Here is a 16,664-nt window from a genome sequence, read left to right on the forward strand (position 1 = left end):
GTGTGTGTGTGTGTGTGTGTGTGTGTGTGTGTGTGTGTGGCAGAAGGTCAGTGTGCACAAGATAAGAAGAGGATTTACCTTATCTTTATGGGTTAACTGGTGACTTATAACATCCTCACAGATGCTAGAAGAAGGAACTAAGTTATGTAATTGATAAAATAGTTCCACACTCTTCTGGTGATGCTGAGGTGTCCCATCTCCCAACTGGTCCCACAATGTTGAAGCTACATGCTATAGAAAAAAATGTAAAAGTGACAGTCACAATACCATACATGAAAATTTATTTAACAAGTATTTCCTATTAGGTACAAATGAACGCCTGCTCTCTGTCAGACCTGAAAGGTTTTTAATATTCTATTCCATGGCGATGAGATTAGTAAGTGCAGTCTTCTATGTGCCTACTTTTCAAGCCCTTGGAACTTTTTATGACAGTCCTTTAATGATATTTATTTTTAGACATCAGATATGTTGGCTGGGCGCAGTGGCTCACACCTGTAAAACAAGCATCTTGGAGGCCTAGGCAGGTGGATTACCTGAGGTCAGGAGCTTGAGACCAGCCTGGCCAACATGGCGAAACCCTGTCTCTACTAAAAATACAAAAAGTTAGTTGGGCACAGTGGCATGCACCTGTAATCCCAGCTACTCAGGAGGCTGAGACAGGAGAATTGCTGGAACCCGAAAGGCGAAAGCTGCAGTGAGCTGAGATCACGTGACAGAGAAAGACTTCGTCTCAAAGAAAAAACATTAGACATGTAAATGTTTTCTGCAGGGCCCAGATAAGACCCTGTTTCACTATTTAGTGATGTTTGGTAAAGTGATGCTAGAATAAATTATCCTTAATAAGATACAAATCCCACACTGAATGCAATTTAATATTTATGGTTATATATTACACAGTGAAAAATAATTCATAGTCCAAATAACTACTTAATAAAATAGATAATAGGTATTTCAGAGCTACATATGCTAACACAGCACTTGATCTGTGACAGTATTAATAATAGTGCAATTAGTAATAATAATGCAATAATCTTCAGGGTTCACCACAATACTACAGAAATCAACTCTAGCAGGAGGAAATATCTGAAGGGGCACAGTGACATGAAATCAGATTTTAAAACTTTTTTTTTAATGTACGGTATAAAGAATCTATCTGCTTAAGATGTACACAATCCAAATCTACTTGATGTTTGCTATAGAGGATAATATTTATACCATTGTGGTAGAAATCAAAGAAAGAATTTTCTGAATTTTTTTTCTGAATGACTTTATATACCACAGATGATAATGAAACAATATGAAGAGTCAGAAAAAAGTGTTTTGGAGTGCTGAGATTTCGCTGTATGAAAAGCAAAAGTGTCACAACCACTTAATTTGAAAGTACGTTCTACTGCTTTCCTCTTTTAGCTGAAATTATTTCCTCCACGGCCTCAGTGCCCTAATACTTCTCTTTCTTTATCCTAATATACCTATTTCTTTATCCTTACATTTCTCCCCTGCTCACAAAATTGGGAATAAGACGGGGAAAGCAGTATATATATCAGCTGTGGCATCATTTTCTACATGGTATCACATATTAAGAGGTGTTTAATGAAGCTTTATTATCATCTTTAAAATAATTCTTAAAGCAAACTAGGCCAAGTATCATACATGGCTGTAATTTTCAAAGTCATGTATGCATTTCTTAGAATTTTTACCTTGAAAAATTCAGTCTTCTCAGCTATGTACCTCAGATTGCCCTGAGTGAGGGGAGGTCTAATAACCACAGCTACTCTTCCCTGGTTTGGACTTAAGGGTTGTGCAGACTCCACACTGTTGATGTTTTCCCCAGTGACCATGGCCACAGACTGTGTCAGTCCCACCAGGTCCATGACTAGTGAAATAGCAACACTCTGAACACTGAAATCACTTGCTTGGCTGCAAGCATTCATCAGAGTCTGGAGCCACTGTGGAGGCTGCACATGCTCACAGTCTGAAACAAAAGACGGTAGCAATCAGAGTTCATCATACTAAACATTTCACATACACTCTAATTTTGAAAAACAAAGCCACTAAATACTTTTAAGGCCTTGACCTGTTAGCAAAACCATGGTTTCTCACCTAGTCTAGAGCTTTAATTAAGTAGCAAGAAGAATTTCTTATATTTTTTCAATATACATTTATCTTATGCCTAGTCATACAATCTATTCTCCTGTTCCAAAAATCAGTATATTGATAGCATTATGCAGTAGTCACTGCACTATGTGTGTATATATAAAAATCAGGCTGGGCATGGTGGCTCACGCCTGTAATCCCAGCACTTTGGGAGGCTGAGGCAGGCAGATCACAAGGTCAGAAGTTCAAGAACCAGACTGGCCAACATGGGGAAACACCCTCTCCACTAAAAAGTACAAAAATGAGCTGGGTATGGTGGCTCGTGCCTGTAATCCCAGCTACCTGGGAGGCTGAGGTAGAAGAATTGCTTCAACCGGGACCAGGGAGGCAGAGGTTGCAGTGAGCCGAGATCGTGCCACTGCACTCCAGCCTGGGTTACAGAGTGAGACTCCATCTCAAAAATAAAAATAAAAAAAAAAAATAAAGGTAAACACATATATTACTCGTAATAATAAAGAAAAGCAGAACTACTGCTACATTACTTTTCTCCAGAAGATTTCCTTTTCAGCTCCGACTTACTTGCAAGAAAACTGTGAAAGATATCAAAATCAGAAAATCTTCCAATGTATCAATCTCTGCATAGTGACAGTATTTTAAAAAAAAAAAAAACTTACAAATTAAAACCTTAAAAAACTGGCTAAAAAAACCCAGTTTTAATGAGTGCCTCTTTAAAAAAAAAAAAAAAAAGCATACTACAGAAAGTACTGAAATATAAGCAAAACTGAGATGATCTTACCAGTCTCCAATTTTTCAGAATGTAACTCTGATGTATGGTTCCCCTCAGCAATGTAAACTGGGAAACTTGAGCACTCTAGGAAGAGCTGACAGGCAGCAAGGAAGGCAGCAAGGTATTCTTTAGAAGTTTTTTGTTTACTTATGTTTCCCTCTTTTACATCTCCTTGTGAATTTCTGTCCCATTTTGAAGTCTCTCCTTGTTCTCGACCAAGATCCCCTTGATGCTCTGTAGCCAAAACCTGAGAAAAACAGTTACTCTGAATGATGTAGAGGTTGATAAGTCTGGTAAGAAACTGTTGGACATATTCCAAGCAGCACTGCATTGCAGTCTTTTGGGCTGTCTTCCCACTTCGGGTTGTTGTCCCCTGAGTGACTAAAGAAGGGGTCTGAACGATGGTTTCTTCAGATCCCACAGTGGATGCTGTTTCTGTCTCAGAGGATGTGCTACCAATTGGGATGGTAGCTGGTCCCTGCCCCTCACTCAGTTCTCTGTCAGTGTCATCAGTTCGGTCTGCTTGATATTGTATAAACTCAGTGAATCCACTTTCTGATGATTGACTACTTGGTGGATTTTCTCCATCTTCAAACACTTCAGTAGGATTTTCATGAGAAACTGACACCTGTTAGATTAAGAAAGCAAAAGGCTGAGTAGCAAAGGATATATTAGGAAATAGAAATGGCCATTTTTGAGAGACATTTTAGATTATTCACAATTTAACCTACTCATTCTGTTAACTCTTAAAGCAGCCCCTACACTGATTTATATGTAATCAATAGGAAATACTGATAACAGTTCTAATACATTAATGTACATTCATTCACCAAGTATTTATTATGGACTACATACATAGCATATGTAAGGTTAGATTGAGGACAAAAATACATACATATAAATCTCTAGGATCTATATGCTTGTTTTCAAATGACTATTTCATTTACTTCATGAAATCACTTTCCCAATGTCTAAACAATACAAAGAATGAGATGTGTAAGGTTAAAAAATAACATATTAATAACAATAAATAAAATATAACAGGTCATCTGTTTAGGGCCACATGAATGTAAAATTTTTATTGAAATATGTAAAGTATTAATTAAATCTTTGCTATTAATCTTACATTCTTTCAGTGACTAATTCCTGAACTTTTATCATGTGCCAGACACTGTATTAAGTAGTAGGAATAAAGGGAATAGTTTATAATCCAGAGGGGAGGATAAGAGACAATTACAATAAACAAACAAATGAACCAGTTCCTGGCGTAGAACTAGAGTATATTAGCCTCTTCCTTCCTATAACGGAATAGAGTAAGTATAAATATCAAGTATATTTTCTGGCTTAGTTTAAGTAAAAGTTATACCTAAGAATTCCTTGGGTGACTGTGTCAGAGTGTAATTTGCATTTGAATAAGATCACAAAAAATTATCTTATTAATATATGAACTAAATGCTCTGTTGCCCAAAGCTGGGTGTCATCCAGTGTTCCTTGCCTCAGTGAATGACACACTTTTCCTTGAGTCCGTAACATAGAAATCTAGGGGTCATTCTTGGTACCTTCTCCAACCCTCCTTCCCTTCCCCACTTTCGTATCAGTAGAGGGGTTAGGGATGCAGGCCTTGAATCAACTAGGGCTCTGCCATTCACTGGTTATGTGATACCTGGCAAGCTATTTAACCTCTCCAAACCACCATTTCCTAATATGTATAATTGAGACAATAATTCTTACATTCTACAGTTGCTATGAAGATTACATGACGGTATATATAAAGCACAAGGCACAATGCTTAGCACTAGTAAACACTCATTAAGTGTTAGCAATCATTACCCTTATCAATCTATTATTAAGTCTATTTTTCCTCCTAAATATATTGCTAATCCATCCATTCCTATCTTTACTCCTCATATCTTGGTACAAATTACCACCACCCCTCACCTGTGCTACTACAGGTCTTCCCACATCTATTTCTGTTTCTCATCTACATTTCACAAGGCAGCCAGAGTAACTTTTCTAATATACTAACTTAATTATGCCATTTGCTTTTTCCCCTTCAGGGCCTTCCCGGCGTTCCTAAATAATAAAAGCCCTAGAATAGCTCAAGGCCCTCTAAAACCTGGCCTCTGCCTATCTTACAGCTGCATCTCTAGTCTGCTTGGTGCTTGTCTCTGTCTAACAGCCTTTGCAAAATCATAGCTGAGAATATTACGACAGTGAAAGATATCACACCTAACTGACTTCATCTTGCTTCTAACCTCTCAACTGTCCTTGTTCATTCCTGGGTGTAGGCTGAACTAGCCTTAGGAAAGAATTTAGTTTATACTTTAAAGCTATATTGTTCTTGCAAAACAAATGAAAGGCTACCAGGTTAGAATCAGGTTTGGAATTCTACATATTACCAGCCATTATTCCAGAGGTCCTAAGATTTGCAACTTCCCCAATTACTCTTGTAGGTAACATCACTATGTGAACCTAAGTTTTTGCATTTCTAACAACTGAATGGCCCCATCTGGACAAGCCAACCAGTTCTGCGGCCCCTACCCAGGAACTGACTCAGCATAAGAGAACAGTTTCAACTCCCTGATTTCATCCCTGAGCCAACCAATCAGCATTCCCAATTCACTGGCCGCCCCCCACCTACTGAATTATCCTTAAAAACTCTGATCCCCAAGTTTTCGGGGAGACTGATTTGAGTAATAATAAAATTTCAGTCTCCTACATAGCCGGCTCGGCATAAATTACTCTTTCTTCATTGTACTTCAAGTCTTGATAAATCGACTCTGTCTAGGCCAGGCGTCCCCAGACTTTTTACACAGGGGGCCAGTTCACTGTCTCTCAGACCGTTGGAGGGCCACCACATACTGTGCTCCTCTCACTGACCACCAATGAAAGAGGTGCCCCTTCCTGAAGTGTGGCAGGCAGCAGATAAATGGCCTCAGGGAGCTGCATGCGGCCCGCTGGCCCGCCGGCTGTAGTTTGGGGACGCCTGGTCTAGGCAGTAGGCTAGGTGAACCCACTGGGCTGTTACACTTCTTCCTCTGTCAAGTGCTGTCTTTTTCCCTCTCTCACCACACCAATCTCTCTAGGGCTTCACTCAAACATTCCTTCCTCAAAAAAGCATTCTTTGACCCCGGCCTAAGTCAAGTCACCCCATTTTCCCCATTCTTACCATTTGATTATTTTCCTTTGTACATTTATGACAACTGTAATTAAACACCCACTTACTTGTTTAATATCTGTCTCCCAATTAGAAAGAAAGGATAGAGAAGGGCAGAGACTATGCATAGCTCATCACTGGATAGCCAGCAACTAGCAGTGATAGGAGCAGGAGGCAGACAAATCCTAGGCAGCCAGGAATGGTCTGGTGAAACCCTACCTTCAAACCAAAGACAGTTTAAAGCCTAGCTGCAAGTCCTGGATAAATCCACAGACCAGATTGAGAACGTCTCTTCCCATGTGGCATGGCTCCCTCTGATTGATCCCCACTCTTCACCTATTTTACATATACCTACCCTTCCCTAATTGGCTATTTATACTGTTGTGCCCACCTTTGAGTGGTGCCTTTGTTTTAGCCTCTTTTGTATACTCAAAAACCAATTAGCATGAAGATGTGCTGTAAGTGTAAAATGTACACTAGATCTTGAAGACAGTACAAAAAAGAATTTAAGCTACCTCACCTATTTTTTTATATGACATCAATTTTATGTAGATCACACTGAAATAACATATTGGTTACAATTGTCTAAATAAACTATAATTAAAATTAATTTCACCTGTTTTTTACTTTAATGTGGGTACTAGAAAATTTTGAATTACATATGCCATTCACATGATACTTCTATTGAAAATTACTGATATAGATTAAACTGCCCTACAACCAAAAGCCTACAAGCCTACTAACACTGCATTTGGATCCAAGAAAGACTCACTATTATTTAAATGCTTATGTATAAGTGATTTTACTAAGTAACTGTTCTGCTTTGAAGAAATGTAAACGGTCTAATAAAAATAAGAGTTAAAATCACCTTTTTGTCTTCCCATTCTTTGACTGAATTGCTCTGCCCACTTGGAAACTGTAACACAACTCCAGTGCTAGCAGATAACAGTGGAGGCTGAACCTTGCTAAGGATCTTTGAGCAGAGTCTGAGTGAATCTGTGAGTTCAGATAAGTGCAATGTCTGGAGATGGCTTGTCAAGGCAGAAATCATTCTGAGCAGCAACTGAGGCAAGTGTTCTGTCTGGATTTCAATATAAGTCTCCTGAAAATAAAAGTGAAATAAAAAAAGTTTAAACAATGTGTAACCCAAAAGTTACATTTTTAAAATCTATATAAGGCAATAATTTTACTCTTTAATGTTTTACATGCATCATGCTCTTAATTAACACTGTATATTTTATTATTGATGCCTTATAAAATTTCTAATCCCAAATTCTCAATTTAAATATTACAAAGCATATATTATAAAAGAACCCCAGTTTTATCTGCTACATTATTAAAATTATAACATAACAAAAGTAAACAGAATTATTTAAAAACAAAACAGGCTGAATGCCGTACCTGACACAGCACCCTCATACTTCTAGTAGGCTTCAAAATGAGAAAGCAAAGAAGTGAGGAGAGAAAACAGAAGGGAAAATATTTCCAACAGTCTTCATTTAACAGAAATATGTTAATATAAATGCAGCATTAGACCACTATACACTAAACAGTTAAGATTTTATAACATGCAATTATGATGTATACTCCATATATTTTTATGTGTATATGTCAAAAGACAAAACACTTGAAAGATATTATGAAAAAAAGCTTACCAAAGAGGAAAAATCAATTTAATTTTAAAGATGAAATGTATCTAAAGACAAGGCTTGCCTCTAACATGAAATATTTTAACTGCATTATTAGATTTCCTTGATATTTTCTTACCAAGGTAGTCTTACCAAAGAAACTATGTCCAACAAAAAATCCACCAGTAAGCAGAAATTGGTCAGCTGTAATTCAGATGAGTTGCTACTATCTCCAGGCCCAATCTGAAGTCTGGCATGCAGTGTCCTCCTAAAAGGACAAAATTCACTTTATTAAGTATACTGTCAAGTGATGTGAATACCTGTGACAGCATCAACATCCTTCTAATGAAGGCCAAGTCAATACTGGGTCACACACAGTAATGTTTTTGTGATGACATAGTCTAGTTCCCCTGGGACACTGTACCTTTATGTGGAAAATTCTCAAAGCAAGATTCCTACGCTGAACCTCTCCCTGCAACTCCCATCCTGCACTTCGAAGTGTTCTGAACGGATCTCACTTTCTGGGACTTATTTCCCACTGCTTCTACTACAGATGTCACCTCCCAGTTAACACTGATTAACTGCTACTTGATTTCTAACACTGGGGTCTTAAAACATGCTCATTTGTTCTTCTGTACTACTTTCCTCCCCAATCTCATTTTCCCATGTTCAGAATGCATCTGTCCTTCAAGTCTGAGATTAAATGTTACCTCCTCCAGGAAGCCTCTTTTGATCCAAGTAGCAGAGATCATTCCTCCAACAAACACTCATATTAAATCACAGAAATCCTATATGACTATACATTGCCCTACACTCTGAAGACAAAGTAAGAATATAATATAGTCTCTGACGAACAAGAATATAAGCATGTAGACAAATATATGCAACAATGTGACAGTGTCAGAGGCACTGATTCTGATAGGAGATTCGAGGGAGTCAAGGAAGGAAAGGTGCGTAACCTCTACATAGGCTCTCAGCAGATGGGCAAGGGCTAAGAGTATTTTAGAAAGAATAGCACAAGTGCAGCCTCAGCAGCATGAAAGATAACTTTCTTTCAGAGAATGGTTCAGATTGGCTGAAGAAGTGTGGATGTGTGCATTTCTGAATGTAGAAAGAAAAATCCCAGGATAGATCAGGTGGCACAAAGATACGATTCCTCTGTATTCCTATAATCTATGAAGACATATGTAATTTTTCATTTAATACTAGGAATATACATGTGCATGTCTTATTTGTTCTCCCTATAAGATCTCTGAAGACAGGGACTGTCTTTCTGCCTAGCACGATGCTTTTTAGCTGGGTGTTCAACATCTGCTGAATAAGCCAAGAACTTTCTAAACTATTAAAGACATTAATGTATAGGAGCAATAATTACATTTTTTATTAAAAGACTTCTAATGCGAGATCATACACAATTACATTTTGACTACATGTTTCTGAGCATTGAGCGATAAATCTGGTTGAGAGGACATGGTGTAGCAGCCAGAGATTCCACACAGGCTCACTAGTATCCCAAGGTTTTCAGACATATTTTTGGCTTTATTTCCTAAGGGGTAGAAGGCTTTTATCACTTGCCAGTGACAGTATGAATTAGTTCTAATGGCTTTAAAAACACAAGTCAGGCCAGGAAGTTTTTTGTTAATCAAAGTGGAAATTCTTTTGGGAAAGTGTGCTGAGGCAGTAGCCAAAAATTTGCTATCTTTTCTATACAATAAAAAACTGGATTACTAAAGACTGAAGAGGGAAAATCTTTATTCTGGTGTATGAATAACTGATCTCTAAACTCCTTTTCAATTCTAAGATTATATGATCAGTGAGTTTATGTCCTATGTGACAACATAGAGTCAGACTATGGATAGTAAGTAAACTAATAGTTGTTAGTAGTAGAACATGTAAAAGAACATTCACTAAATTTAACAACTTAAAAAAAAACTCAAGGTTAGTTTTGGATGCTACTCAATTAAAAGGAATGAAAGTTCAACATACCTACAACATTCCTCAAACCAACGTGCAACATAATCCCACATATAATAAGGTTCGAAGGAATTAAAGAGAAGGTTGGCAGTTTTAATCAGCTCTGCTGTTTTCTTATTTTCTCTTAATTTACTGAAAAAAGAGAAATGAAAACAAAACTAAAAAAATTAACATTTATTTTTTCAAATTTAAATTTGACTGCAATGCCAGTACATATTCCTAGGTAGTTGCTAGAAAATGTGCTAGTAAGAAGACTGCAACAAACAATTTTTATTTACTGCCACTCCCCTATTACTTTACGTGCAGTTATTTTTCCAAATTTAAATTTTTGTAACTCAAATATGTGGTCAAGATCGGAAATTAGCCTTGCATAATTTCTGAATAAAAAGACAAAGAACAAGAGGTTCTTTTTGAATTATTAGAGTGTGGGACTGTTAATTTGGCAAAATTCTTTTATTTCCCTTGGCACATATAAACTGAGTAGTAATTTGATTTTCACAGCCTTGATTCTCAAGAATTTTATCTGCTTCCCTGTGCCATTCAGGATTTTCTTAAGAAAGGTTTAGTTTATTTTGACCAGCTTCAATCAAATTATTCTTAGTTTGAAAAACAACCACAACAAAACAAACTAGTGCTGTTAATAACCATTATTACTGAAATTGCATCAGGAAAAAATAACTTTGTTATTTCAAGTGGCAACCCTTTAGCCTATTAGCTATTTTCTCTTCCTGTCTTTTCTAACAATTAAAACAACTGTCATTATATACTGAGGTACTGTCAATACAACTAGTATGTCACGGAAGAAGACTAATTAATTACTCTATGGGTGATATCAATTCTCAGATAGATAGCATACAGAATGAAAAAGGATACCAGGTTAGTTAATGCTAACTTCTACAACAAAAAATACAGGGCATTATATCGTCAGAAATTAAAAACTGTCTTAAAACATTTACATGTATATGTATGTTTCAGGAAAGCCCAGGGTGGCTCCAAAGTCTCACCAAGAAGACACCAATGAAATGCAAATTATATAAAAAACAAAACTGTAGTTTTGGAACCTTTGCCATATTACAATGACAGATGATACGGGAAAAGAGTTGGTCAGCTTAATGTAGAGAAGAAAAAAATCTTGTCAGCATCTTTTACTGATTAGAAAACAGGACACAGTAATGTTATATGACTTGTCCTATGTATGCATGGACACACACACACATACGCCTGATTTGTTACAACTCCAATTATTAACTAATATGTGGCAATTAGTTTCTTGTGAGTTTGGTAAATGTAAGCAAATTCCTTGGAGCCAGTATCTTCAAATTAACTAGTAAAATTTAATTTTTCTAAACAGGTGAGATTAACAATCAAACCTGGACTGTGGTGGTTCTGACATCGTGCTGTTAAATGTCTGTTTGAAAGATTACAATGCAGTTAATTATAATAAATTATCAAAACACAGTTATATTTTAACTTATTAGAACACAAATTTCATAGAATATGATCCCCAGTTATTACTAACACTTCAAGTTTCTATTAAGAGAATACATACTATATCTTTAAGTCATATTTAATCTTTTTATAATCTACCTGCTTAACTGAGCATGATCCTTGCTGAAGGGTGGTTCCGTTTGAAGATCCAACTCTGCTTTGCATTGAGAATACAATGTCCTAAACACTTCAATCAGGACATCTTCTAGAATTACAGGTCCTAAAATTAATATGCAAATTAAAGGCACTAATTAATTGGCATGAGCAAATCATGCTTATCTGAAAATTGGCCTAATTAAACAATGCTTTAAAAACAAGTATTTTTTAAATAATATTTCTTCAGAAGCTAAGCTAAATTCACATTTTTTTGAGATGGTAATATAAAATATTACATAATTGAACAAATATTTACAGTGCAGGTTAACACAACAGAAGTTACAGAATCAGAGAAAATGGTTTTGCTAGTTAATAATTCTGTTATCTTGGACAAGTTATTTAACTTTTTTGAGCTTTAGTTTCCTCACACAAAATGAGGGCAATACCAAAGCTTACAGGACTGTTAAGGGTTAGAAAAAATATTTGTAAGATGGGTAGCATAATTTCTAAAATATAATAAATATTCAACAAATGCTACTCATAATTACTGCTATTAATACTAAAATGCATAAGGCTAAATTTTCTTGCTATTACAGATATCATTTCCTTAAAGAAGTTCCTGAGTTTCATTTGTTATAATAGCTAAAAAACCTCTCAAGACAATTTATATAACTCAAGTTATTCTTACATTTAAAATTTTTTCATTTTTAAGAAATGGTTAGAAGACGTCTGCTAACACATCTGTATATAATTTGAAGAAATTAAATACTTTATGATTTCATTTTATCGTTGCAAATATTTACGATTTTTCCTGATTTCTGTCTCAAGTGCCATAATATATAAGAAATACACAAAGAATAAAGAGACAACATACAAAATAAATGGAATGTGGAGAAAAAGTTCATATAACAAATATTTTTTCTCAAGTCATTGGATTCTGTGAACTATAAATTGGTCATGATAGATAAATGTTTCAATTTCAGTAATATAATCAGGATTAAGAGAGGCTTAAATAGCATCTTTAAAGTGATTCCTTCAGCTACATACATAGCACAGGACAAACATGTAATAATGTATCAGCTGGATGAATACCTGTATCTTAACTTCGTAGAGTAAACTTTAAGAAATTGTTGAGAACTTTAACAGTCACCTCAAAATTTAACAATTTCCTTGATGACTCTTTTTATTTTCTTATTAACATAAAGTACCACACATGACCTTATGCCCTAGGACAGTATATATTACCTAGCTCAGGTTTGTCCAGTAAACTGATCAAAATTCGAAAAGGCTTTAGATCCTGCATTAGAGTGCTCTCTTCTCCATATCCATTCACTTGTAAGATTCCCACCATTGCCTTTAAAAAAGGAAAGTACACACTGGTCATTTAAATGAACATATTCAAAGATTTTTTCCTTAAGAAAAAATACTTCTAAATGTAACCATATGTAATGGAGATTTATGCGCCCATTGCTTTTCTGAAGCTTCACCAACCTTGGCCTTCTTATGCTGCTAGGAAAAAAATATATTTATCTATATTCATAAAAAAACTTTCTAAATTTACTTTAAACATAGTGGAATATCAAACTAAATTTAGAAAACATATTCATGAGCCAAGTGTTTTCCCTACAGATGAATTTCTATTTAAGATAATCCTTCTCAAACTATGCCACATTATCATTGCAATATCTGCTGTTAGGCGATTATTTTCCCACTAGTGACTTAATAACTATATTCTTACAACCTCACTCCTTTAAAAATGCTTCAGATACCATGTATTTTCTTCAGTTTATTTGAAATATCTTAAATATAATTCAAATAAAAATAATATAAAATAAACTCCTCCATAGCTTCACAAGAAAAAGCACAGGTCCTGACTCATTTTTGGAAAAGCTCCAACTTTCACAGGGCAGAGAGGTGAGAAGCTGCAAGTATGTTTTAATAAAGTAATGAAAACAAAGTAAGAGAAAAAAATCTTTTGTCTTACATGGTAGTCTAATATATGATTATTTATCATCTTACATGCATTTGCATGTTTTAAACATTCTTGGGAAATTTTTAAGTTTTGTATCCACCCTTTCAACTATAAAATCAATTAAGGGAGGACCTCATCTTACACTTTTGCAGTAACTCTAGTGGTCACTAAGCGACCAAATAATAATGAAAATATTCATTACCTGGACCAATAATTCTTTTGAAAATGTAGTGAAATAGTAAGTGGCATGTTCTTCAGGATTACTGTGTCTTGTGCTTCTGGGTCCTATGATAGCACCATTGTTATCAAAACCTCCAGGGAAACAAATCACAAAATTAATTAAAAAGGAATTCTCGAAACTGTTGTTCACTAAATACCAAAACAGCAAAATCTCAAAAACAGCACTAAACACTTACCAATTAGTAGCCCATTCAATGTCAGCAAGAGAGATCATTTTAGATAGTTTAATAAAGGGAAACCAATACATAAGTATCATAGTATTCTTCCAGAATTATCCTTTTTTTTTTTTTTTGGCCAATTTTACTAACCGTGAAATAACTGAATATGCAGAACATCCACAGTAAGTTACATTACATCCCCTCACTCTAGGGAGTGAAGAGTTGTGAAGACAGGCAAAACACACAAAAAACATGGAAGATCAAAGTGTACACATGTATTAATGCCTCAGTGGGACATTCGTATGATGTATAAGACAATGGTACTAGTCCTGATTCCTTTGATGACTTCAGTTTTGGACAGTATGCCCGCATTTTATTAGTTCATCCTTGTTTGCCTACTAACTTAAAGTACAACTACCTCAATTTGTAATGGGAAAAACAAATTAAGGACTGGGCAACATGACTTTATGGATTCAAATAGCCTATTCAACTATGAAGCTTCTGAAATTTCTTCATGTAATACACAACTAATACTGTTTATATTTTTATTGTCCATTTATACAAGAAATCTTAGTGTTTAAATTTAGGACATACATACAACTTGGTAATCGTGATACATGACAAATCTCCCTCCACTTTTTCCCAATTATGACTGAAGACATCAAATACCTACCAAGAAGCCATGCATAAAGTCTTCGGTTCAGAGACATATCCCTCCTTAGTACTACATGAAGGGCTGCTGACAAGATCCTAATCATATCCGGTCGAGTGGCCTGAAAGAGTTAGGAATATGGTTGTACTTAATAATATATAATATATATTAAGTTTTTCCTCTTTAAAAAATGTTTTGCAATATGCTCAGAACATTAGGGTGTATGGAGTACTTTCATATATTATTTCAAACACAGAAATTATTAATTCCATTTTATGGATTAGGTAACATGGCTATTTAGTTGTATAACTGAAACTCTAACTTAATTATTTTTATTTCCAGTTTAAGGTTTTTTATATAAAGGAAATTCTAACATAAAATAAATACAATGGAGCAAGATGGGACAGACATAAGAAAATCATATGCCATTAGTCTTTCACATTTACAATGTTGTCAACTGACTATAAACTTAGAAGGTCACTAACTTCATCAACTCAGTCATTTTTTTTTTTTTTAAATTTTATCCTGTGTTATTTTAAACATAGAAAAATACAGAAAACAACATAATAAACCATTTTCCACCAACCATTCGGCTTTAACAAATCTTAATTTTCCTCTCATTTTCTTCCAGATCTTTTTAAGAGACTTTTTTCTTCTTTCCCAATATTCTTAATTCAATATTTAAAAAATGATTAAGGGAGATCTGGTTATAGCTAAAAGAGGTAAAGTTATAAAAATCAAAATAGAAGAAATGCAACTAACTTGCTATTAATTTTAGGATAAATTACTTTACAATAGAATCTTGGAATCAGAATTAGAAGAAAATATGGAAACTAATTTAGCAACCACTCCATATATAAAGAAGCTAACACTCACAGGTTCTGGAGGTTTTGGCTAAGTAGTTAGCCAAATTCAAATGCCTGGTTAAGTGCCCCAGCTAGATGGAGAACTCACTTCTCCTTAATCATAGACCAGTGAACTTTGTCCTACAGCATGCTTCTTTGGTAGAATTAGAATTAGAAAAGATTTACCCAGATCATTTATTTTGAAGGAATCTTAGAAAAATAACTGAGATGATACAGATCACCAACAATTGACAAATTAGGTTCATTCCTTTGAACACGAATGTCTTCTATTGAACTGTATGATTCTGAAAGTACAGTTCAAGACGTATCTCTAAGACTTTTTCAGGGGGTCCACAAAATAAAAACTAATCATATTCATAACAAAATAAAACTATGCATATTCATAACAATACCAAGATGTTATGGGGCTTTTTGTTCTGTTGACATTTGCCCTGATACACCTTAGCATGAAAAGAGGCAGCACAGCAGTGGCACCCACTATACTTGTAATCATTATATTTTTCTGCCATGTACTTGTAGTAATATCAAAAACTAAAAAAAGAAGTCAGTTCCATTTAAAAGTGTTGTTAAAACAGTATAAATTTGTTTTCTTAAAGATCAACCTTTGAGTACATGTCTTTCAATATTGTGTAATAAAGTGAAAGATACACTTAAAAGTACTTCTGATGTATACTGAAGTATGATAGTTGTCTCAAGGAAAACCAATTGTGAGCTTAACTACCAGCTTTCTCACAGAATGTCATTTTTTATCTGAAAGAATTACTAACACCAACTATGATTATGCAGACTTGGGCATTTTGTAGTCATTTTCTCAAAGTGAGCCTGTCATTTCAAGGAAAATAGTATTAATCGTGACAAATAATAAAAGTTGAGCTTCCAAGAGAAAAGTAGAATTATAGAAAACTTGCACTTAGATTGAAACTGTGTGTGTATATAAATGTGTGTGTGTGTGTGTGTGTGTGTGTGTGTGTGTGTATGTGTATTTTTTTTTTGAGATGGAGTCTCGCTGTATCACCCATGCTGGAGTGAAGTGGTGTGATCTCGACTCACTGCAACTTCTCCCTCCCAGGTTCAAGCAATTCTGCTGCCTCAGCCTCCCAAGTAGCTGGGGTTACAGGCATGTGCCACCACGCCCAGCTAATTTTTGTATTTTTATTAGAGATGGGAGTCTCACCATGTTGGACTTGAACTCCTGACCTAAAGCAATCTGCTCGCCCAGGCCTACCAAAGTGCTGGGATTACAGTTGTGAGCCACCACATCCACTGAAATTGTACTATTTTGATTTGAACTAGCTTGAAAGCTTCTCAATACTGGGCTTAAAAGTTTCTCCCCATATCTAAGAATCTTTACTGATGAGATCAGTGGCAACAGTAATAGACATGACTGGTATTGTATAATAAAATGTGAAAACATTTGGAAAATCTGCATAATTCAGTAAGCCAGTATTTCCTAAATATCCAATCATGACGTTACAAAAGCATGTATGACTGAATCCACTGAAAGTACAAGATAAATCAGTGGATTTTAATGAAATAGAACATGAAAAGTTCA

General features: G+C 35.2%; 1 protein-coding gene across 19 annotated transcripts in view; it reads right to left on the minus strand.

The window, feature by feature from the left end:
• DOP1A (DOP1 leucine zipper like protein A) overlaps positions 1 to 16,664 on the minus strand; it is a 98,709-nt gene that overhangs the window by 39,329 nt on the left and 42,716 nt on the right. For 12 of the 19 annotated variants that reach the window (XM_074397751.1, XM_074397753.1, XM_074397747.1 and 9 more), the window contains 11 exons: positions 14,268 to 14,367; positions 13,399 to 13,508; positions 12,470 to 12,578; positions 11,228 to 11,348; positions 9,653 to 9,772; positions 7,820 to 7,934; positions 7,440 to 7,469; positions 6,907 to 7,140; positions 2,891 to 3,509; positions 1,698 to 1,972; positions 79 to 231 (listed from right to left, as the gene is read on the minus strand). In XM_074397751.1, the coding sequence (XP_074253852.1) occupies positions 79 to 231; positions 1,698 to 1,972; positions 2,891 to 3,509; positions 6,907 to 7,140; positions 7,440 to 7,469; positions 7,820 to 7,934; positions 9,653 to 9,772; positions 11,228 to 11,348; positions 12,470 to 12,578; positions 13,399 to 13,508; positions 14,268 to 14,367 (1,986 nt within the window). The remainder of the gene's footprint in view (positions 1 to 78; positions 232 to 1,697; positions 1,973 to 2,890; positions 3,510 to 6,906; positions 7,141 to 7,439; positions 7,470 to 7,819; positions 7,935 to 9,652; positions 9,773 to 11,227; positions 11,349 to 12,469; positions 12,579 to 13,398; positions 13,509 to 14,267; positions 14,368 to 16,664) is intronic. The other 7 variants (XM_074397762.1, XM_074397766.1, XM_074397756.1 and 4 more) reach the window with 2 other exon arrangements.

This window comes from Saimiri boliviensis, chromosome 4, assembly GCF_048565385.1.
Source record: "Saimiri boliviensis isolate mSaiBol1 chromosome 4, mSaiBol1.pri, whole genome shotgun sequence".
Lineage (NCBI taxonomy): Eukaryota > Metazoa > Chordata > Mammalia > Primates > Cebidae > Saimiri > Saimiri boliviensis.